Genomic DNA, 25,464 nt, shown 5'->3' on the forward strand with positions numbered 1-25,464 from the left:
CTGCTCAGACAGTGCACCTGGTCACCCAAGAGCTCTGATGGAAATGTACAAAGAAATGAATGTTGTTTCCATGCATGCTAACACAACATCCAATCTTCAGCCTGTAGATCAAGGAGTCATTTTGAATTTCAAGTCTTCTTACTTAAGAAATACAGTTTGTAAGGCTATAGCTGCCATAGAAAGTGATTCCTCTGATGGATCTGGGAAAAGTAAATTGAAAACTGGCAAGAAAAGATTCAGCATTCTAGATGCCGTTAAGAACATTCATGATTCATAGGAAGAGGTCACAATATCAACATGAACAGGAGTTTGGAAGAAGTTGATTCCAACTCTCAGGAATGACTTTGAAGGGGTTCAAGACTTCAGTGGAGGAGAAATAGCAGTTGTGGTGAAAACAGCAAGAGAACTCGAATTAGAAGTGGGACCTAAAGAGTGGACTGAATTGCTGCATCTCATGAAAAAATTAGAATGGAAGAAGAATTGCTTCTTATGGACATGAATGGAAAGTGATTACTTGAGAAGATGTATGTAAAGACTGTTGAAATGACAGCAATAAATTTATAATATTACATTAACTTAGTTGATCAAGCAGCAGCAAGGTTTGAGAACTGACTCCAATTTTGAAAGAAATTCTACTGTGGGTAAAACACTGTCAAACAGCACCACATGCCACAGAGAATGTATTTATGAAATTGATGCAGCAAGCTTCATTGTTGTCTTATTTTAAGAAGTTGCCACAGCCACTCCCACCTTCAGCAACAACTGCCCTAATCAGTCAGCAGCCATAAACATCAAGTCCCTCCACCAACAAGATTATGACTCACTGAAAGCTCAGATGATGATTAGCATTTTTTTAGCAATCAAGTTGTTTTTAAAGTATGCACATTGTTTTTAAGACATAATGTTATTGCACACTTTATAGACTACACTGAAGTGTAAACATAACTTTTATGTTCACTGGGAAACCAAAAAACTCATTTGTCTTGCAGTGGTCTGGAACTGAGCCAACAATATCTCCAAGCTATGCCAGTATAATCATGTCAGTATATTACTGTAATTTTGTTTCCAACATCTAGCTGCATATCAGTTGCAAATATAATGTACTGATAGACTTTACAGAAATATGTTCATTACTAGTAGTAAATAAAAGGCATTTTTATTTTCTTTGTGGTTTTATTAAAGATGCCTCAAAATGTGCATTATTTATAAATCCTCTTGAGAAACTATCTAGGAATGAGCACTGAATTTATCATATTCCTTTTTATTGTCTATTAAGGTAGCTCTCTCATTTTATTCCTGGAACAAAGTTAAATATGTGTTAATAGGTTTTCTACATTACTGGTTAACCTCATTTTATTGCAGTAAGTTGCCTTAATGTATTGATAGATTTGCATACTTAGATTTTGTCTCCTTGTATGTATGATTGATATGCTGTGTGTGTGTTTGTGTGTTATCTTGGCTGCACTGCATTTTGAGCGCCAGTTTTTAACTGTATCCTTTGTTTTAGAGTAATTACAATAACATCAGCTTTTTGGAAAGTTCAGAAAAGTGAATCACAAAACACTTGCTCAGAAATGTTGAGAGATAATTCGTCTTAGTATTTATTTTTCCCATTTTATTGCACTGTTCTACTTTGTCAATTTTGATAACATATTTTCTCAAATACTTGTGATTTTTCAAGTATATTAACAGATTATATTCCTCATTATTCTCATCTATTTTTTTGCCTGATGTCCTTGGCTTGAAATCTTCTTTTAAAATATTTTTAAAATGTTTTCCTGATTTCATTTACTTATCTTCTCTCTGTAAAGAATCACTTCTTGCATTTATTTTTCAATTCACATTATTATTAAATTTATTTAATTGTTATTTATTTATTTTCCTGTTTCTTAATGTTTTTCTCTGTAGGAATGTTATTTTACATTTGAGGGCAGTTTGGACTCGGCTTCTTGTTTTGTTTTGTTTTGGAGTGTTCTCATTTTTTTCCAATTAATCTAGGGTAACAGTGTTGATTTGCTTCTTGGGGCAAGATTGATATAAAGAAGTGATTTTAACCTCCTAAGTATTTAATATATGTTGTGAAATTCCGGTATGTCTTACTGTAGCAGAGATCAAGAGTGACAAATTTGTACCTTTTAAACTCAGAAGTTGCTCTTAAAGGGATCTTACCATCCAGAATCCATTTTTAGTTTGTACTTTTCCTAAATAGAGAAACAGTCCTCAGGGTTGAGAAGGGGGAGAAAATTGTTTAAAATGGAACCAACTATTAGATATGAATATGCAAACCCAGGGGGATTAAGAAAGAAAATGTGTCCCTGTAATTTGTAGGGTCAATAGGTTCTTTCCTCTTTTGGCTTAAATTGTAGATGAGGCTCAGAGTTGAGAAGGCTCCCTCTTCCCCTGTGTCTTATGTCAGCACAAATTAGATAGTGATGGTACGGGCATCTATCCAGGAGCATCTGAGATAGACCCCAGTTTTCCTGTAGACTTCAGGGTGTCTGATAGGGAGACCATCCAAAAGTTACTGAGAATAAGCAAGAAGACACAAGGGAACCTGGGAATAAATGAAAGAAGCAAGGGGCATGACTCCTGTGATGTGATGATCAGAGGCCAGGGCAGGTCTTCAGACACAAGAGGGGAGATGAAAAGACCCTCTGGGGATGAGGTAGGGATGGTGCCGTTGGTCAGCACAAGCACAGTGTGACACGCTGGAGAAGCAGATGTTCACTCGCCAGCTTCAGTAGACGGTTGCCAGATTTAGCAAATAAAAATACAGGAGGCTCACTTAAATCCCAATTTCAATTAAGCAACATATAATATTTTAGTATAAGCATACCCAACATATTGCATGACATGTACTTTCACTAAAATTTTTGGGTTTTATTATTTTAAATGAAACATGTATTTCAAATGTAATAGGATGTTTGTGTTTTATTTGGCAACCCTCCTCAGTGGTATTTGTGAACGTCCCAACAATGTGAAATAAAGAGCAAGAGGAAGAGAACTCTCGGGGAAAGTCTTGATGGCCCATGTATTTCTGTCTGAATGGCCTGCGATACCACTCAGTTTGAGTTTTGAGGTTTTCTGGAAGTGGCTGGATTAAATATTTTGCCTTAGAAATAAATGTAGCTTCAAACCAGAAATGTTTTTAGTTAAAGAAAAATAGTGTCATTTTTGCACCTCCAAAGTGGTATAATTTTATAATTCATAAATTTTTAAAAAGTTTTTATGGCATTTCAAAGCATGATATTTATATCTCTGCCTGAGAGACCAGCACAAGCCATATTAGGATCTCTCAGGGTTAATTCCAAATTTTTAGTCTTCTCCACCTCTGGTCCAATCAGTTGGGACCAAGGGATGGGGTGGGGAGTGGTGTCATGTGACCATTTCTGTGGGTGGGAAGGGAAGTAAAGGGGCTTTACAAAGAGGGCAAAAAGTCTAAACTGTGTCTACCATAAACATCTTCCATCTTTTGCTTGTGACAACTTACTAATGGATTGTTGAGTTTTAAATCTGGCCCAGAAACCGAAAAGGAAGGAGGAAGATGGATTGTACCTTCCCATTTCTAGCTCCAGAGCCGTTGTCAGACAGAAGTTCACGGCTTCTTTTTTATAAGGCTACTCTCTTCCCCGTACGTTTCATTATGCCCTTGTCATGGAGTAGCGCATGTCACTATTATATGTCCTTTGGATCTTATCTTGGCATATTATTTCTCTGTTTTATTACCAGTTTTAGACAGCACCATAGTGCAGATTAAACCCTTGACATCCAGTTACAGAAATACCGATGCATTCATTTAGAATACTGTCAGAATCTTTGTGCCATTTTAATATCCAACTTGCCAGATATATATAGTGAAAGGCAATGAAATACATAGCTTTTTGCAGAGCTAGTGAGAACCAGGAATTTGTACATAATAAGGAAAAGATTGTTTTCTGTCTGTGAGGTAGCAACAGTAGGTGTTAGGGGGCTAGTCATTCTAATAGGTTTTATTTCCCAGTTACAAAAGTTATCGGGCCCCCTTCCTTAAATGGTTCAACGGAAATCTGCAGGAGAATGAAGTTCTTCATATGTCTCCTTATTTTAACCAGATTGTGATCAGGGAAATGACTCATCCATGATTGGTGGTGAGGTTAATTTCATGGAACTGGGAATCTTAGTGTACTCTAGAGTCTGATACTGGCTTCACAGTTTAACAATGAATTCATGTGAACCCATGGGGTTTAACTTTCCCTATAAGGGGACTATTTTTCCCCCAATGCCTCTTTTGCTTGAGGCATTCTTGAGAAAGGTCATCATTCTATTCAAGGCATTTATCATAATTACTGAGAACAAAAATGTCATTCGTATGTGCTAGGCCATATGGGATCACAGAAGAGACATACTGTCCCTCATTGTTGTTCAAGTTTCATGGATTTTGTATGGCACGGGAGAGGGAAGGTAGCTCTGGTTCATTTTAGGTCACTGGGGGTACCTGTCAGCCCACAGTGCCTTTCTAGAGAGTCCGCTGAGCAGTGGTAGGCTTGAGATTGTGAGGGGATATGGGTTGTGTGATGGGGCAGGGCTACTGCAAGCCTTCACTCCAGCGTGCTGTGCAATATGGTTATTCCTTGATTCCAGACAAGTTCTAAACAGAAATTAAGAATGTGTAGTCTGGGGGCAGAACAAAGCAATGTCCAGGCAATGACAGGTGCTGGGTGTCCGGGACACGCTGGCAGAGGGGCTAGGAAGCAATCTTAGTTTGCACATGGACGGCTTTGTTCATCTTGATAAGAACACGCTCCTTTTCCTGCAGGCAGGTTGTTGCCTCTGTGTGGGGAACCAGACACCCTCTTCTTTGCCTACCGAAGTCCTACTTTTTCTCTCACAAAATTCAGCTCAAACATCACCGTTCCCAGAGGCTTTCTTGCTTTCCTGGGTACTTTAGAGGTCTCTTTATCCAAACATTTGTTCAGCATGTATCACAATGTCATCTGTGGCCTGACCATTAGCCTGTCATCTACACTGAACCAAAGGTTCCTGAACTTTCCTCAGGCCCAGAATAGGCCTGGGCAGATTGAGTGGATGAATATGCTAATCCACTCAATCCCCGTATCGACCCCACGTGGTAGGGACCACTGAACAGATGAGGAACCTAAGGACAGAAGGCATAAACAGCATGCCCAAGGTGACAGAGCTGGTAAGGAATGGAACTGGGGTTCAGGGCCAGTCAGGCGCACTCCACAATCCTTGCCTTATCACACAGCTCCCATGTTTCTAAATTAAGATGCCAGGTGATGATGGATCAACCTCATATTCTACTTAAAACTATGAATTTCCAAGCCACAAGAATGTACAGAAATAGAAATGTTGATTTGGAAAGATAAAATTGTAGTGTTTAATCCTTTTAGAACCAATACAAAGTAAGAATATTGGTAAAGATTTTGCTAATTCTTACTTTTTTCCACATAGCCAGCTAGGCTGGTTAAGCTGACCTGTAAGTCTCCTAACTCAGTCTGGTCTTCAGATTTGGCACGTAGGTTTTCCTCTTCTTGTCCAGGGTGCATGGAGATGCTGTAGATACAGTCACTCACTTCCAGGATTTGCTTGGGGTTGTTCTAAATATACCTGGTCCAGTTGACCCCTTTGAGACACTTGCAGTTCGTCAATCAAGGGCTTGGTTTGGAAAATTTAATTGTCATACCTAGAAACTGGTTGAACCTGAGAATCCTAAAAGTCATCTCATGCCCCTGCTTTTAACCCACCGGAGTCCTTCTTTCTGCCTTCCCCTTCTCCCTCCCATCTTGCTCCTTGACCAGTATTGCTTCTACTTGCTGTTTGCCTATAATCTTCCAGTTTGAGCTTCTTAGTGCTTCCTGCCACATAATTTCAGCAGAGATCCACGACAAATGATGAAAACAACCTCAAAATAGAAAACAAATCCAGATTTAACCAGTTCCATGACAGAATAATATTTTTTTCTTCTTGGGATCTTGGGAGAAAAAAAGAAAATAGAAATTATAACCACTATGAGTATGGATCTTCAAATGCCATTTCCTGTGGAAATTGCATAAAGCATTTCTCAAAAACAAAACAAAAAAAAACAATGACAATTTTATTTTACAAATGAGACACTCTGTTTTAGAAATTACCTGTTTACTACATAAAGGGGATTAAAAACTTGCCTTAATGAAAATGAAAGACAGTGAGTTAGAGCCTTTGGTTAAATGTTTTAGCCCTTCCTACCTCTGCAAATTTGGACGTGGTTGCCTTATTGAGTATCTATCCTCATTGGGTATGCCTTTCAATAAGAGTCTGCCAATTATAGCACTTGGACTGAATCCATCTTGATACCTGTTTTAGTAAATAAAGTTTTATTGGAACAGAGCCATGCCTATTCAATTAAGTATCTTATATGGCTGCTTCCAGGCTGCATCTACAGAGTTGAGTAGTTGCAAGGCTACTTTTGGCTTACAAAGCTAAAAATATTTACTCTCCGGCCCTTTATGGAAATTGTTCGTTCATCCCTGTTTTAGAAAATCCAAAGGAGAGGGCTTTGCTTTCACCAGTCTTTGAGAAAGGACACAGTTTGAACTAGGAAGTTCTGGGATATAATAGGATGTCTCAGTGGGTCAGTCCACTAGGAAACTTGAAACCCTGCAAAAGCTGCATTCAGATGCCACCTTGCTTAGGATTGCCCTGCGTGACTTGGCCAAGTTGCTTGGCTTTTCTGAATTTCAGTGATTTCATCTGTAAAATAGAGACACTTCCTAGTTTGAAGAACCACTCTGGCCTTAAATGAGATAATATTCTAAAGTGTGCAGTGTATTTCCAGTCATATAGCAGGCATTCAGCGAATATAATGTCTTCTCTCCTTGCTACGTCCAAATTGAGGAGTGAGCTGCATGTGAATGCACAGATTCTTCTATCCGGACAAAGGTCTGTTTGTATTGTGCAAGATTTTGTCATTTTAGCACATTTCTGTATTTTATCATGAGTCTTTGAAGAAAAAATGCTTTTGTCCACTACCTTGTGGGTTCTATTCAAAGGTTTTACCAAGTGCTTCCTGATTCATTTAAAACTATTATTTAAGGCCAGTAGGATCACCCATGGTTACGGGGATATCAACAATTTTGAACGACTCCTTAATGGGATTTATACAGAGAAGAACAAGGAAACTGTGTTTCAGAAATTGCCTTGCTGCATAGCATTTTCCTCTCTATAAAATCAATCTCTTACCTATGCTCCAGGCCTCAGAGGCCAGACCTCTTGAGGACGCTCAGACTCCAAGAAATGTAAGCCAGTGACCTTGCTGATGAATGTGGAAGATTACATTTGAGAAGGAATCCGCCCTTGTTAACCGCATCACAATAAGCAGGAGACATAGATTGACTTTGCTAAATCTCATGCTCCTGGGGTGGAATCGCTTTTCTAGCCTCAGTCCAAAGCAGCAGACTTGCTCTGTTTCCCATTTTGGAGAGATGCAATGAAGCCATCTAGACTCAAAAAATATGTCTTGGGCTAACAAATTTTTGTTTCCAGACATTCACTTAAACATTGTGCTATGAACACTCATTCCCCAGAGGTGGGCTGCTGTGCAGTATCATTATCCTCAACTTACAGATGAATGAAAACATGCCATGATGAGGGAGAGTGATGCAGGTGACAGGTACCCAGTAAACAGAGCTCAGAAGCAGCACGTGACTACTGAATGCTTTTGCTGTGAGCGCTGTGCCAAGTGTGCCAAGATGTTGGCAAATAATTTATCCCCTTTCAGCCCCCTTCCACTGTGCCTTCTGTGGGCAGGTATCATTCAGGTTTCCTTGTATTTCCTCATCCCATTTTCTCTTGGCCTTGACCTCACCTCTTCTCCACCTTGTCCTCCTCCTTTTCCCTACCCTACCTCCCTTTCTCTCCTACTTTCCCCTTCTACCTGTCCTCCCTTTCCTCCTTTTCTTTTCTTATCCCACCATATCATATTTTTATAAGCTGCCTTTAATCCCTTCTGCAACAAAATAGGGTATAAATATTTATCAGATAGAATCACAGCCACTCAGAGTTGGAGGTAACACAAGAACAGCAAACATGGCAAATCCCCCCAGCAGAGTTGGGTGAGCAAATCACATACTGATGTGATTAAGCTTCCAAAAACAAATGGTTCTTTGTTCCATATCACAAAAACGTAGCAAAATCAAAAAGCTGAATCGATTAGGGTTCTGGGGTTTTATGTTGTGCATCACATTCACGCCACACTTCTTGGACAGGTGTTTCATAGCTTGGAGCTTCCCACCCCCCTGGTGATTTAGACTCCAGCATTACCCAGTCTACAATCTATTTATTTACCTGCATAGAATAAAGTCATTCTTCGCTTGTATTCACACACATAAAACTCTTTGATAATGGTCACCAGTAGTACAATAAGAGGTTAGATAACCACTCTGGTTTATATGCTCTTGTGAAAACTCAACACTTCAGCATTCTTTAGACTCACTATGAATGCAAGCTGACTGAAACTTTGAGATCAGGATTTTCCAATGTAAGGTCAAGGCCACCAGAGCAGTGGTTTTCAATCCTGGATGCCCATTAGGATCACCTGAAAAGCTCTAAGAAAAAAATTACCTTTATCCAACACTTGAGATTCTAACTTTGAGTCTGGAGTAAGAGCCCTAAATTGGTATTTTTGAAAAAACTCTTTAGATAATTTTAGTATTACTGTGGTTAAGAACTATCAAAGTAATAGGTTTTGAGTTATATGGTCAATGGTGAGTCACATCAACTTTTTAATTTTCCTTTTTAATGAACAGTCAGAATAGCTGGAATGGAAAATATCAGTATGCAGTTCATGTAGTAATGATGGGTACTATTTTGTTTCAGTTGCCCGCGTATTGGGGTGGATACTGTCATTAAAAATAATGTCTTCCTACGGGTTGTAGTCAAAGTTTGAAAAGCACTGTTTTAGTTTATCTTTAATAAAAAAGGTATGTTGATAGTTGCCTAGGGAAAAATCAGAAAATCTCCATCTGTCCTAAGAGAGGAGCCTGATTACACTATTTTTAAATGCTCCTGGGGCAGGCTGAGGCATTGCCAAATGATCTGTGCACTATCAAATGTTTCTTACCTATTTATAGAAGCACTTACACATTCTCTGAGACACTGAGCCCAACCTTCCTATCTTCTGCAGACACTGGTCACTGCTTAAGTTTATTAAGTTGCATTTCTTAAAAATATCTTTTAGCTCTACCTCATTTTCAAGGCAGCTCATTCTAACCCCCTGGTTAGGGGTATTTGAGCAAGAGTTACACTTCATTACAGGAACTCAGATCTAGCACAAAGGCATTCTATCATCTGAAAACTCCCATCAGGTCTGCAGGCCTAGAACTTAAAAATACATTTTGGAATCTTCCAGGAAGCCTTCTGGAAGAACTTGGGCTTTGGAATGAACACAAAGTGTCAACTATTCCAGGTTAGTCAGTTGGTATCACAGATACTGATTCTACCCCTGTGATATTTCAGCAGCTCATCTGACAGGAATGCAGAAACCTGATTGGGAAAGCTGGTGAGATCCCTGGCATCACTGGCCCCGCCCCCAGGGAGCCATGTCCCGCCTCCTTCCCCTCCCTCTGCCCCTTCGGGTCTGGGTGCAGACGCGCATGCGCACATGGCTGCCATTCCTCCCGCCTTTTGGCTGCGGCGCGCTGCCTGGGAGGCAAGTGGAGGCTGAGCCTGTGCCTTGAGGGACTGGACTTTCCCCAGCTTAGGGATCAACAGGGACGGACCTGAAAAGTGATGCCCACTGTGCATGCAGCGCCCCTTAGGCACCTGAAACAGGAGCCTAAAAAATCACATTTTTGTTATTGGAAACCTAGCACACAGCATCCAGACACTTTGCGGAAACAGGTCGAGTCCCGCCGGTCATGCACCAGGTTTGCAAAGAGAGCAGGTTTGTTTTGAGACAATGGAGGTGGACGTGAACTTCACAGAAGGAGGTGCTGAAACGTCAGGACAAGGTCAGATGTGTCACCACGCCGCAGAATAGAGCAGGGCAGACTGCTCTCCAGTTCTTAGAAACTCAAGCACAAGCACCTTAAATATCAGCAACCTTGGGTGAGTACCAGCAATCTTCTGGAAATATGAATGATGAGGGGGAGAGGGGCACTGAGAATTGGGTTTATTGAGGACCTAGGCAGAGGTTTGGCCTCCAGGAGGTACCCATGGTCGGGAAGTGCTTGAATGGAATAGGAAAGAGACCTGAATCAACTGATTAAAAGATGATCCAGAGCTGGAAGAGAGGCTGTCAGTGAGGATGTGAACCTTCTGCAGACATTGAAGTGGCCAGTGAAGCACGTAGTGTCTGAAACTAGCCCCTCAGCTGGCAGAGAAGAAGGCAGACTTGGTGGAGAGTTTGAAGAAAAACTGCCTGTTCATCAAAAGTAACAAGCTCTTTCTCAAACTGGATGCAACGCCAGGTGATTTTAACAATTTTCTACTCTGACTGAGAGTGGGAAAGCTACATGCAACAGAGAGAAAATGAATTAAATAAATAAATCCGAAAAAGAAATGCCATAAGAAAAATGAAAGGTGTCTGTCTAAAGAATCCAAAGAGCAGAGGACACCTGCTTTGGATTACAGATGAACACAAGAAGGGCACAATGCAGAAGTACTGTGAGGAGAGGCCCAGGAAGTTGAGACCTCGCTGATTAAACTTGAAGGCAGATGTGCAATAAGTGAACAGATCTTGCAACAGAGTTTGCATGTGTGCAACACACACTACACCATCAGTCAGTAATGGCATGAGGCTGGGAAAGCCAGATGGCAGCTACACACAGGAACAGTTAGGACTGCAGTAAGACAAACGCAAAGATCTTCACGTTGTCAGTGGCTTTGATGACTGCTCTCATTCCTTCCGTCAGGATTTGTTAAGTGTTCTATACCTCTGAAAGTCAGAAAGAGGGGGCATTTGTGGGGCGGAAGGAAAAACCAAAAGACAGAAGAGATGAAGATGGATGGCTATATTCCTCCTTTCCTACATTGTACATTAAAATCTATTCAGACAAAAATGGCAAAGACCCCTGAAGGTGGTGTGCTAGTACAAGGACCTTGGTGTGCTAGTGTGAGGACTTTAGTGTGCTGGAGGAGAAACTGAATGATCTGCTGGTTTCCACAGGTCTCAGACACACCCATGTAAACAGATACCATGGGCTGACCTATACTCACTTGATGTCTCACCTTGAAATGATATTCTCATATTGTTCTTTTCCCTTCTTTTATCCTCCCACCTCTCCATTTCTTTCTTGCACTTGTAAAGATCCGCAACATGTAAGAAGATCATCAAATATGATAGCTTAAGCAAGGTCAAGTTTAGCTACACTTGGAGGATGGAGACCATGGATAATTCTTACTCTTAAGATTTCTTGTAATAGCCATAATATGCTCTGTGAACTTGGTTTGTTTCTCTAGTTATTGGCATATACATCTGTGGATAAAATGAGAGTTCCTGTGCCCAGGATTCTCACCTGGCCCTGGTTGACTAGCTCACTGCACACCTGTGGGCAATACATTGCTGTTGACTCTATATAAACAGCTCTGCCCAGTGCTCTGCATGCGACATGGTGGCAGGGCTGCAAGGCTGCAGGAGAGCAGAGCAGAGGCTGGAGTGGTGGCAGAGCCAAGGACAGAGGCCCAGAGGACGGCTGTGTGGGACGACTGTGCAGAGAGGCCCAGAGGACGGCTGTGTGGACAGAGGCGCCCAGAGGCAAGGGGAGGGACTGGCTTGCTGCATGCAGACTTGCTCTGAGTGAACGGGATTTTAGTGACTGACCTGCCACCTGGAAATAAAGTTGGGTATAACCCTTTCACCCCAAGAACGTTTTGCTGTCAATATCTTTGGTCACATTGAATCCATAGCGAACTTGCCCGGGGCTGAAAACCATTGGCAAGACATCCTATTTAAAAGGAGAGGTGGGTGAGAGGTGTAAATGCTCATTTAATCAACAGTGAGGCATCTTGTTCTGCAGCTTGCTTGGGGAGAGTAGATCAAAGGAAGATGGACAGTGACAGCTGAGAGGGGTTAGAGGACTTGGGAATATGCAGGAGGAAAGGAGTGATGGGCAGGGTTTTGGACAAAGACTGCAAGGTGGTCCCAGTTAACATAATGTCATTAAGTTCTCACAGTATTGCTGTACTGTGGGTAGGGTCAAGTATCATTACCTTCATTAGACTTTTGAGAAAAATGAAACTCAAGCTGTTAAGTGACTTACTTTGAGCTCTCACACCAAGTGACTAGGTCAAAACCAGAATGCACATTTTCTAATTTTCACTTTATTCTGCCAGATCAATAATGAAGTTTATGTTGTAATATCTGGATGAGTCTGTGAAAATTCTATCACCAGCCTTCCTTACTGTGGCATGTAAGATCTTTGATGGGTTCTGTGCTTTCTTTCCAGCCTTTCTAGCTCTGCTCTGCCTCATTCATTAGTCCCAATCATGCTGAATCAATTCCATCTTCTCTTCTACCCAGCTACCTCTCATCTTTCAGTTCACAGGTTACATATCTTTTCTCCTGAAGAGCTCTAGTTAACACTCAGAGTTAGTGAAAAATGGCCCTTTTTTGTGCTCCATCAACCTCATTCCTTCCCTTATTCTAGCATAGCACTTGACTATAATTACTTGTTTCTCTGTCCCTATCTCCATCCTAAAATTCTTAGGGATAGTGACTTTCTTATCTACCATTGCTTCACCAGTGCCTAGCATAGCTTTTGAAAATATTAAGGCTCTTCAAATGTTTGTTCAATGAATAAATACAGCCAACCTCAAAAAATATTATCATTTAAAAATTCATTTTTATTTTCTAGATTACAGCCAAGCCTTTCTGTTATTCAGAGCCTAAATTTGGTTTTGTGCATTCAGTCCAAAAATGTTAGCCTGAATGCTTAGTATCTCCATGGGGTCATATGCCAAGCTCTTGGCATAACTGTGCTTGTTATATAATAGGTCCTCAGTACCTAATTTTGGAATGAGTTAATTAGTACAATGATGATAAATATACCCATTTCCTTAGGCACTTAGTTTAGACAATTTCTTGCATGTAGATAATGTTGATATGGAATGGAATATGGGAAGAGCCATATGGGAAGAATTTTTGGTAGCTTTTGTTTGGTAAGCTGAAAAACATAATTGCAAGGAATGGGGACTTAAAGTAGGCCCATGTAGTCACTGACTCTTGGAAAAGACTGTAGAATCCGATCTGGCCTGTGGAATCAAAGATGGCCTTACTAATCGTGACAAGGAAAATATGTAGCCTACGGATTCATTATGTCCTGCTAGTGATATCCTTGAATATCACCAGTCACAAGTATTTAGAAAAATCTCAAATGCTTTATAGACAAGATATTACCACTAGTAGGACCAGAAGTCATATTTATAGGAACAGAATAAGGGTCTGAAACAGGATGTTAATTGTTTTAAACTCCGTTCAATGTGTTCTTTACTGCCTCTTTCCTTTTCACTGAACTTTTCAAGAACTCTTAATGAGTGTTAATGGAGATGTCTTTTCCAGACATATTTAAGTGCCTGCTGTACAGCAAGTAGAATGTGATGGGTAAAGAGTTCAAGTCCCAAATCCAAGCAGCCTTTGAAACCTATCACTTAACAGCTATGCAATCTTAGGTACAGGCATAGTCAGAGATAAGGCAGGCTTAGTTCCAAGACCACTGGAACAAAGTGATCTTCACAATGAAGCAGGTCGAATTTTTTGGTTTCTCAATGCATATAAAAGTTATGTTTACACTATCCTGTAGTCTTTTAAGTGTGAAATAATATTGTCTAAGAAACAGTATGCATACTTTAATTTAAAAATATTTTGCTGCTAAAAACGTTAACCATCATCTAAGCTTATAGCAAGTTATCTGCTGGCAGAGGGTCTTGCCTTGGTGTTGATAGCTGCTGGCTGATCAGGGTGGTGGTTACTGAAGGTTTGGGGGTGGCTGTGGCAGTTTCTTAAAATAAAGCAACAATGACAGTTGCCACTCCAGTTGATTGTTTCTTTCATGAACAATTTCTCTGTAGCATACAAGGCTGTTTGATAGCTTTTACCCATGGTATCTTTCCAAAGTGGAATCAGTTTTCTCAAACTGTGCCACTGCTTTATCAACTAAGCTTATGTAACATTCTAAATCCTTCCTTGTCGTTTTAGTAACTTTACAACATCTTCACCAGGAACAGATTCCATCTCAAGAAACCACTTTCTTCGCTCACCCTTAAGAAGCAACTCATCTGTTCAAGTTTCATCATGAGATGGTAGCAGTTCAGTCAGATCTTCAGGCCCCACTTCTAATTCTAGTTCTCTTGGGGTTTTCACCACATCTATGGTGACTTCCACCACTGAAGTCTTGAACCCCTCTGTCACTCTTGAGAGTTGGAATCAACTTCTTTCAAATTCCTGTTCATGTTGATATTTTTACATTTTCCTGTGAATCACATATGTTCTTAGTGGCATCTAGAATGCTGAATCCTTTCCTGCTAAGTTTTCAGTTTGCTTTTCCCAGGCCCATCAGAGGAATCTCTGGAAGCTATAACCTTACAAAATGTATTCTTTTAAATAGTAAGACTTGGAAGTCAAAACGATTCCTTGATCCATGGGCTGCAGAATGAAGGTTGTGTTAGCAGGTATAAAAGCAACATTCATCTGGTTGTACAATTCCATCAGAGCTCTTGGGTGGCCAGGTGCATTATCAGCGAGCAGTAACATTTTGAAAGGAATCTTTTTCTAAGCAGCACATCTCAACAGTGGGCTTAAAATATTCAGTATTTGAACCATGTTGTAAACAGATGAGCTGTCATCCAGGCTTTCTTGTTCCATTTACAGAGCACAAGCAGAGTAGATTTAGCATCATTCTGAAGGGCCGTAGGGTTTTCAGAATGGTACATGAGCATTGACTTTGACTTAAAGTCACCAGCTACATTAGCTCTGAACAAGAGTCAGCGTTTGAAGCTTTGAAGCCAGTTGTTGACTTCTCCTCTCCAGCTATGAAAGTTCCAGATGGCATCTTCTTACAATAGAAGGCTGTTTCATCTACATTGAAATTCTGTTGTTTAGTGTAGCCACCTGCATTAGTGATCTCAGCTAGATCTTCAGGATAACATAGCTTCTCCATAGGCACTTGTTGCTCCTCTTGCACTTTTATGTTAGAGAGACAGCTTCTTTCCCTAAACCTCATGAACCAACCTCTGCTAGTTTCAGACTTTGCTCCTGCAGCTTCCTCCCCTCTCTCAGTTTTCACAGAATTGAAGAGTGTTAGGGCCTTGCTGTGGATTAGGCTTTGCCTTAAGGGAACATTGTGGCTGATTTGATCTTCTGTCCAGACCATTAAATCTTTCTGCGTTATCAGCTCCAATAAGGCCGTTCAGTTTCTTACTATTCGTGTGTTCCCTGGAGGAGAGCTTTTAATTTTCTTTAAGAACATTCCTTTGTATTAACAACTTGGCTGACTGTTTGGTGCAAGAGGCCTGGCTTTGGGCCTGTCTGGGGTTTTGGCATGGTTGCCTCACTAAGCTTAATCAGTTTTAGCTTTTTACTTTAAAGTGAAACATGTGTGGCTCTACTTTCACTCTAATACTTAAGGGCTATTGCAGGGTTTATGAACTGGCCTGATATTGTTGTTTCTCAGGGAACAGGGAGGCTGAGGAGAGGGAAAGGGGTGAGAAGAATGGCTGGTCAGTGACGTAATCTACTAAGTCCACTGTCTTGTATGGCTTGTGTATTTGGTTGTACCCCCCAAACAGTTACACAGTAACATGAAGGATCACTGATCACAGATCACCATAAAGGCAATAATAATAATAAAAAAGTTTGAAATCTTAGAGAATTACCAAAATGTGACATAGAGACACAAAGTGAGAAAATGCTGTTGGAAAAAATGATCCCAACAGATTTGCTCTCTTAGGGTTGTCACAAACTGTCAATTTGTAAAAATGCAGTATCAGTGAAACGCAATACAAAAAGTGCAATGAAATGAGGTGTGCCTGTAATGAGCCAAACCTCAACTGTGTTGCATTTTCCTCACATGTACAATGGCATTGACAGGAACGATAAAAGTTATCTTTTTGGGTTGTTGTTTGACTTAAATGAGTTAATACATATATGGAACCTGACACATAGTAAGAACTCCATTAATGGTGGCTCTAGTTATTATTATTAGGTGCTAGATTCCATGTGAACACAAGCAGTGAGAAGGAAAGTGGTGGTTTCTATACTCACAGTGTGCACTTGTCACATGCATGTTTCTCTTTGCTGTGTAATTAACTCTTCAGCCTTCCTCTGTTCGCTCTGAAGAAGACCTGACTCCTGCAAACCATATTTCCCAGGCTCCCTTGCCAATGGGCTACCTGATAGGTTTGGGTAGCAGAAAGTTCAGACAGGAGATTGAGACTGGGAGATCTTTCTCTGCTTGGGTAGCATTGCTGCCGTCTGTCTCTTCTCCATTTCTTATCTCTCTCCAAACAGAGCTTGCCTTCTTACTCACAGGTCCCCCTGGAAGCATCAGTTTCCCATGCTTTTCACCAGCTTTCTGCTTTAGAAGTGAGGCCAACACAGAAAAAAATAGAACATGAGGAAAAAGACAGATTCCAGGTTTAATCCTGGATCCAATTGTGCCTGAAGATTATATATTCCTGGGTTTTTAAATGTATGAGCCTACGAAAACTCCCCCTTTTGTGTAAGCTACTTTGATTACATTTCTTTCATTCACCACTGTCTGAGTCCTAATATAATGCCTACTAATTCCTGGGAATGCCTACTAATCCTATTCATAACATAAGCAATTGGTGTTCCCAGTGCACACTTCTCTCTGGAACTTTTATAACTAGTACTTATTGTCCTGCTGGAATTAAGAGTATAAAGATGAGCAAGATAAACATGGTCCTTCTCCTTGATAGGACTAATATCTAATAACAATAATGACTAATCGTTTTCAAAAATGTTAACTTTTACTATGCTTACTTCAGAATGTTGGTTTCTCCGGAGATATGAACATCTCTTAGTTCTTGTGTATCTTAAAACTAAAGACATCCCTTTTAATACAAGGATAAAAACTTAAATGCAAAGCAGGAACTTCGTGGGGAAAGTGTTCATTTATTTTCAATAAAGTAAATCCCAAGCCTCCAGTTGTTCTTTATGAAACCTTCCCAAGGCAGGAGGGTTCTTCAGCGCGATGAAATTAACAGTGTCACTCCTGCAGGGCAGCCACTCATTCTGCTGTATGTCTTCCTGGCTTTCTGTTTCTCCACGTGCCTATGATGATGCAATTTGTCTTGTGAAGGGGATGGGCTTCCTCTCCCTTTCAATCACTGGCATAAAACACTGAAACTTGCCTAAGATGTGTTTAAAGTTCATCTGCTCTGGGGATTTTTTTTCACTCTTTTATGGTTGATGAAAGTAAAGTTAAAATCATGATGCCAGTACAAGCGTGTGTATACATGCTTTGTCCTTAAAATATATGCAGTGGCCTTTTAATGTTACAATATATGGTCAGACTGTAGTTGCTATGGAAACAATAACCAAATTTCCTGACCTTTGAAGATAGAGGACATGCAGTAGTGGCAGCTGTGATCAGAGCTGAGAGATTGCTGGTGGAATTAAAGTAAAGATCAAAGAGTAAGGTGCTCTTCTACCTTGACGTTCAGGCCTGAGCCGTCTGCTCTTCTCCTGAGTCTACCAATAACCTCCATCAGAGCCAGGCCGAAGGCTTCCTCATTTTCCTCTAGTCATTATTGTGTACTCAGTTTATTTTGGATACTGGATGAGTCACGTTTTGCATTTCTTGATTAAAGTTGGAATAGAATTTCTTACATAGTATAAAATCATGCTCTCTAGAAATGGAACACATTATATGCAGATTACTGTCCACACAAGACAATGTTGCGATGAAGACAGCAAATGCATGATTTTATGTGGAATGTGGATACATGGAGATTTTCTTTTTACTCTTTAAGTTCAAGTTGATCAATCAAATGAATACATTTAACACATTCTCTGTTCAGAAGTGATCATTTCCTAGGACCTCTGTGACTACTGGGGAGTTTCTCTATAGCTTCTGGTACAGCATTGATGGTTTTGCACCATAAAGGTTTGGAAGATACACCAAATGAGAAGTTCACATGTCTGTGTATCTTACGCTCATATGCTTGCCAGGGGGCAGCAGGGAATATGGGAAGTGGCATCATTTCCCTAGTGGCTTAGTAAGGGACCTTTGTGCCCAAGACAGTGTTAAGCTCTGTGGATGTGGACATGAACAGGAAGTGAGTCCTGCCCCTAAGAACTTGCTCATCCACATGAGAAAAGAATATGAGTGGACTGCTTATTGAGTAGGGGCAGTGTAGGGGCAAAGGCAACAGATGCAGCCAAATACAAACGGAAGAAGTGAGTCCAATGGGGTGGGCTGAGAAAGAAGCTGAAGAGGAAGCAGAACTTGAGATGGGATCCGAAGGAAAGGCAGACATAGATTAAGAGGGAAGACTGGGTTCTGTGTTAGCAAACTTCAGAACTTAGCAGATATGCTGTGTCTATTCTTTCAAATGTGTGAACTGTCATATTAAAAATAGACACAAGGTCATGCAAATGGTATGAGCAAAGATAGAGATGGGGCATGACTTAGTGGTTATGGGACATAGAATAGTTTGGTTATGCTGGGGAAGAAGAGGGTTCTAACAGGTTCTCTTTGGGATGGAGACACATGGGCTTATGGGGTTTGTGAAGGACAGGATAGGAAAACTGGGGTTTTGTAGATACCAAGGGACAGTTACAGCAATAGGGCTTAAACTCTAAAAATGTGGGGCTCAAGGGAAGACTCTTGAATGGTAATAAATAGGGTAAACTGTCACCCATGCACAGAGAGAAGTAACCAGTCAGTAAATGCAATGTGGATTTGGTTGCAAATAAAACCAGTGCAAGACCAACCCAACAAACTGTCTGGAATCACAGCCGATGTTTGTGTGGCAGCTCTTGTTTACCTCTTCCATGGCTCTTCTTGCAGGGTTTTAATCCCTGGGTATTGTCACTCCTGGTCTTTTCAATATGGATGAGTTGAAAAAAAGAGGGTTTAAAAACCTAGTGTTTGCCTATGAAATTGTATACAGTATGTACAATATGTTAGGTATTTTTCTGCAGTATGGAGCCTTGGGTGAGTTATAGGCAGATTTTTTTTTTCATCTTGAGAAATTGGCCTGCCTTGATGTCGTACAGATGATGGTCGCCTCTAAGCTTCTCAATGCTCTTCACTGAAATTGTGGAAATGCACTTGGCATTCTAAACTCTGAGGGTTTTCCTTTCTGTTTTTCTTTTTTTTTTAGACACAGTGGGTAATCCACGTCTCAAAGTTAATAACATATCTATTGCTTTTGACATAAAGCAGCTGTAGAGTGAGAACAATTGCTTTGGCCCAAAGTAGAGTACCATACAGGTTTTGTTGGTGGGTATGTGTTTTTGAAATAAAATGCATTCTAAACATGGACAATATTAACAAGTTCTCTCTTTTCTTTTTTTTCAAAAGGACCTTCTTAAGAAATGCTACTCTGCCAAGGCATCTTACCTCTTCCAGCAGGATAAATTCTATGATGTTAGCTACGACACAGGAGACAAATCCATCCAGTGTAGCAGGAGACCGGATGCATTCAAGTTCTGGATGACTTGGAAGGCCCTGGGCACCTTAGGCCTCGAAGAAAGAGTTAATCGCGCTCTTGCTTTATCTAGGTACTTGCCTCTGTGTGTGCGTGTTTGTGTATATATATTTGTGTGTGTCCATGCATATCTGTACTAGACTCAATGACAGTAGTATTTGCAAGGTCTGTACATGTTCTTCCATTTGTTCACTCCTTTCACCTAATAACTGTTTTCTCAGCACCTACCATGGATTAGGAATTGTGAACAAAGCCATCCTACCCCTGCCTTCCAAGATCCTAGCCTGGTAAGAGATACATTTAGGTGACAGAGCCAATCAAATACAGGTGAACCTACTTTTTGGTAAGGGGAGGGATGTGGCGTCCCAGCTCCCAGGAGGGTTCTCTAGTACGTTCCTGGGGAGCAGGGGTAGAGGCTTCCTGAAGGAGGCAACATTCAACTAAGACTCCTGAGGGAAGGGAAGAATGAGGCAGCAGAGGCCACAGCAGGCCCACACCCGTGGATGTGAGCGAGATCACGGTGACTTTTAGAACCCAGCAAGCAAGTCCCTGAGAATGGAAGGCTGGCATAAAGGCGAGAAGCTAAAGTTAGTGTGGAAGCACCATGGTTGCTTACCTTGTGACAACAGCAGAGACAAAGCTTTTGAAACCACTTTCAAAGACAGAAAAATTCTTGAGATACAGACTCTGGACATTTGCCTCCCGGACAGGACTCTGGCTAAGCTTGGATCAGTGGGGCGAATGGCAGGCCCCAGCCAAATTTAGTTTTAAATATGATTCGGCAGGCCTGTTTCACATAGGGTTAACCTTTTTTGTGTTAAAAAAAATTCTGAAATTTAAACATTTAAAATACTTAAAAATAGGGAGATTTATCAAACGTCTGAGTTTCACCTTCTCTGAAAAGATCAGAATGCTCTCAATCCTGCAGGGTGACACTCCACTGAACACGATGATGTCTAACTTTCCAGAGAACCCCAGTTCCCTCCACCTCCTTCTGTTTTTTAACTAGCTTATTTTGCTATAACATAGAGGTGCAGCAACTGAGACTCGAAACCTAGGTCTTCTGTTTACAAGCTCTGTGATTTGGGCAAGCTTCTTAACCTTTCTGTTCCTCAGTTTTGTCCCAGGAAAATGGGAATAACAGTAGCATCTAGTTCAAATAATTGTTATGAGGATTAAATGAATTGAAATATGTAAAACACTCAGAATAATGCCTGGCATATGCTACATGCTATATGACTTTTAGTTACTTTCACCTCCTTGGCCACCACAGGCATCAGTTTGTGATCTCTGGTTTGCAAAATCTGTCCCTCACATTCCCTGTTCATATTCCACTTGCAAAATCCTGAAGTCTCTCCTTAGAGATTTAAAACAGTTTCCTCCTTCTATAGCGGGAGTGGTATGGCATGGGGGCTCTATGCAGAATTCTCTGAAAACCCAGTGTCTTGAAACAATTATTGATTATCAGACATCTGCAAGTTGGCTGGACTGCCATTATCCCATACTATGGTGGCTGAGGGGTTTGCGGGGATGGTCTGGGTCTATTCTCCACACGTTTGCATCTTGCTTGGACTAGCAGGTTAGCCAGAGCAAGTTCTTGTGATGAGCTGACAGAAGCCCAAGAAGGCAACTCCAATGATGCAAGCTCACTTTGAAGTCCTGATCACATCGTATCTACTAGCTTTCCAATGGCCAAGATCAATGTCAAGAGGCAAGAAGTACACTCTGCCTTTTTGAAGGAAGAACTGCAGTTACACGATGTTGACCTTGAAGATAAAACAGCCAATTATTTTACCAGCAAAATGGAATGGTGGAGAAATTGCAATTCTGGACATGCAAACTATGGTGAACCACAGGCAAGTCCAGAGAAAAAGGAGAGAAGACTGCTTATGTAAAGGGGGAAGCGGCTTTGAACGAGAGTCCATTGGAAGAGACTGGAAGTGGCTTCTCGTTTGCTAAGTAGTACAGTTTCTCATTGACTGGGGCTGCTGCTGGGCACAGAGCAAATCTTCCTCCCTCTTGCTGAGGTAGCAAAGTAGCCTTCTACTTGCTGGAAAATGCAAGCTAAACTTCTTCCTGTTGTGGTTTTCAGTTGATGAGGAGTTGGCAGGACATGAGAACTCTGTCTTCAGGGCTTCAGCACTCCATCTCAAATGAGATGTGTGCATTCATGTTCATAACAGCAGGGGGCTTGGCTGTAAGGACACCTAAAGAGATGGCTTTGGCACTTTCAGAAGATTGTTAGAAGTCAGCAGTTCCAGAGATTATGGTTTAAGACATAGTTTGAAAACTATTATAAATATTATATCAGTTAGAACTCTTGATTTAAGCAACAGAAACCCTAACTCAAGGTATTATAAACAAAGAAAGGTAATGTATTAACCCATGTTACTTATAAGCAAAATAGTGATGACTTGGGCAATGGCTTGGTCTAGGGGCTGAAATAAGCTCACAAAGCCCCAGTATCTGCATGTTGCATGTCTGCTGTCCTCTGTGTTGAGCTTCCTCTGCAGGAAGGTGGCTGCCAGGAGGATTCAATCTATATTCTCCAGGGTTCAAGTTCAAGGTCAAAAGGAGAATGTGCTTCTCTCTTAACAGTCCCAGGGAAAATTATTATTATTTCTGAGTGAGGCAAATGTCCATCTCTGAATCAGTCACTGTTGCTAGGGAAATGCAGTCGTCTCACTGTGTCACGTGCCCTCCCTGGGCACTGGAGGCTCTGCCAATTCCTCCTATAAAATATATACTGAAACTTGGTGAGGAATGTGTCTTTTTTAGAAATAGTGGTAAAGTGCCACAATAAGAAGTAGTGAGACAACCACCCAATGATGAAAACAATGAAACTGTCTGACATAAATATTCATATCTGCCTGTTAGATTAAAATACAAGTTCAGAAAGCTCTGTTCCCTTTTTGTATTTTCTCACGTTATTTAGTGCGGTAGAATCTGTGCTTTATTTTATCTAAGTTGCTAAGGAATTCAGTGACAGGTGTCTTGAAACAAGGCTCAATATAAATATTTGATGATCGTATTTATTATAAAGTTAACATTCATCTGAGGGTGGAATTTAATTTATAGTCTAAGGACACTTTCTAATTTTTGCAGAGCAATATCACAGGAGGATAAATGTTAACATTTCAATTCAGTTCAACAAACACTTATTGTTTGTGAATGTTTGTCAAGTTGAATTGAATTGAATTAACATTTCAGTGAGCATTACTGCAGAGTCTGTGACCTATGTTTAAATATTTGAAAAATAATCCCTTCTTTTCATTCTGTTCCTAATATATATATATTTGTGTGCCTTAACTTTTTACATTCTTCATATCCAACAATCTGTTCTTGGGGTGGGCAAAAGTCATCCTATTCTTCCATTCCCAGGGCCAAACAAGGGCTGAGTCCTTTTAGACATGTTACTTGGAATGAATATGAAATTATAAGCTTGGGAAAAATTTCTCTAGGATTAAGAGTTATGGGAAGCCAGCAACATACAGTCTTTATTTTCATGATTATACTTATTTACAAATCGGCTGTGTGGTTTGTGGTTCTGCTCTTTAGGAAAGATGGAACATTTCTTCAGTTCTGGGGCCTATTCTATTACCTGAGCCCATGTGCAGTGATGTACCGTTAAACTGTATTTTAGAAGGAAAAATTAATAAACCCAATTTGTAATGTCTGCCAATTCCCATGGTGTAGATATTCCCATTATATAAAATTGCAAGCTATCAACAATTACATGGGCAAAATGCCTGAATATTTAATAATTAGCTTTCACTGGCCCATACAAACTAGCTCTAGAACACCATTCATTATGTGAGCAAACATAATCAGTTCAAACCACAGACTGGTGAGAGGTAAAATACCATTTCCCATCAAGCCCACTGACCCAAGGCCACTTGCTTTAGCATTTACCTAATAAAAACAGTTCTTATCTGTGGTCAGACAGCTTTACCCAGAATAATTTCTGTAATTTCAGAGTAACATTGGTTCCAAGAAGTATAATTTCCTTCAGTAGATAAGAACTCTAGCAAAGTAAACTGTAAATTAGGACTGTTTTACTGTTTGGGGTGCACATTATCGGCAGCCTGGTGTAGCTAAGATACCCATTTCCCTCGGCTCTGGGTCAGGTCTCTTCAATACTGTGACTTCTTTTCCCCTGAGGCAGTGTAGTAAGGATTGCACTGATTGCAGAAACAAACTTTCCATGTTCCTGAATCTGAATGGAATTTAGTTTTGAAATTTGTGTATGGCCCTAAAGACTTAGGACCAGATTTTGGTTGACCAATGGACTGCCATCTCCCTGATGAGATAGCCTGCTCCCCCTTCCTTCGGGAAAGTAAGAGTAGATATTTTCAAGAGGACATAAATTCCTATTTTATGAGCTATCAGAAATCTAGCTAGAAGGAAACAATTAATACCTGTAAGATCTATAAGGCCTTTTCTAATTTCCAGTTGGCCCTTGTCATTCCAGTTGTGGAGAGAACATTTATCTCAAGAAATATTAATGACTAAAGACTTGCTTTCTCCTTAGGTTGTTTGAAAGCCAGTGACTTTGGGAGCCTGTAGCGACAGATGATTGTTAAGCATAATTGAAACCCAAAGGGCTGGGGTTGAAAACCACCAGCTCTGGCATGAGGCAGGTGATTGTATGCCTCTGCTTTCTGCCTAGGAACATTGAAAATGTTTCAGGATAGCTGTTGCTTAAGGGCACCTTCTAGGCCTTTGTTTTGGCACTCAGGGTAAATGGATATTCACCAAGGAGTAATTTTTAAAGCAAGTCTAGAAGAATCACATGCCTAAGTCTTTTTTAACGACAACAAACAGCTCAGGAACTCCCCATTCTGCTACTTTGTTAGGTCTCCAGTGTGTCATTTATCTATTCCCTTGACACCCACAATCTCTAATCTCTCAGATGGAATTCATTTCACCAGCTTGCATGAATACTGAAGGATTGATTGTCATCAGCATGGACAAGGTGAGCAGTGACAAAAAGGCACTTTTGTGCTAGTGTATTTCTCCAGGTGATGAGAGGGAGAAAGTCTAGAAGACTATGGAAGGTCCAATGTTTTTGCTTTTTCTTTATACTGGTAACTTAAAAAAAAAATCCACAGCTGCAGTAGAATATAGCATGTAGGTGTCTGTGATAATTCACACAAGGCATGCAATATGTTCTAATATATGCAGAGCATACAGAAAGCAGATGGAAAAAACTCTCAGGAGTTCTGAGAGGCTGTGCATTGGAAGAAATTTTAAATGAGGAGATTAGACTGGGATAGAAACTTGGTCCAGGGAGACTCTAAGTGACTGATGAATTGAGAAAGACTCTGGAAAGATTATTGCCAGAAAGGAAAGAATGTCTTACAGAAGGACTAGGAGAATATAAAAATATTAAATGGACTTATCTAACAAACTGGAGAATTAGGATTCTCTAGTGTTGGAAGCACATTTGTAAACAAAGGAAGGTAAAGTGTTTTAGAGCAAGATTATCAATAATGTATTTTTCAAAATCAAACCAGAATCTTGATATAATGAGTTTTTACCCAGTAGAAATGGCAAAAACTCTAGCTAATGTGTATTTTTCTCTCTCTTTTCTCTCTTTTTGCTAAACTTGGTGGGAAGGACGGTGATGAGTTTTATGAAGCTATTATTGCTTTTTAAACCCATTTACTTGGATGCCTTTTGGTAGAAGTGATTTATGCTTCTTGTGTCATGTCCCAAATTCTATGTACATCTTTTTTCTGGCTTGCATTGGATAAGAAGAGTTTTTGCTTTTTTAAAAAAATATTTTATCTTTGGGCTATTTTCATATAGTGA

General features: G+C 40.4%; 1 protein-coding gene across 4 annotated transcripts in view; it reads left to right on the forward strand.

The window, feature by feature from the left end:
* Positions 1–25,464, forward strand: part of GADL1 (glutamate decarboxylase like 1) — a 158,384-nt gene that overhangs the window by 72,212 nt on the left and 60,708 nt on the right. For all 4 annotated transcript variants that reach the window (XM_036886156.2, XM_036886157.2, XM_057491713.1 and 1 more), the window contains one exon: positions 19,524–19,723. In XM_036886156.2, the coding sequence (XP_036742051.1) occupies positions 19,524–19,723 (200 nt within the window). The remainder of the gene's footprint in view (positions 1–19,523; positions 19,724–25,464) is intronic.

This window comes from Manis pentadactyla, chromosome 14 (genome assembly GCF_030020395.1).
Source record: "Manis pentadactyla isolate mManPen7 chromosome 14, mManPen7.hap1, whole genome shotgun sequence".
Classification (NCBI taxonomy): Eukaryota; Metazoa; Chordata; class Mammalia; order Pholidota; family Manidae; genus Manis; species Manis pentadactyla.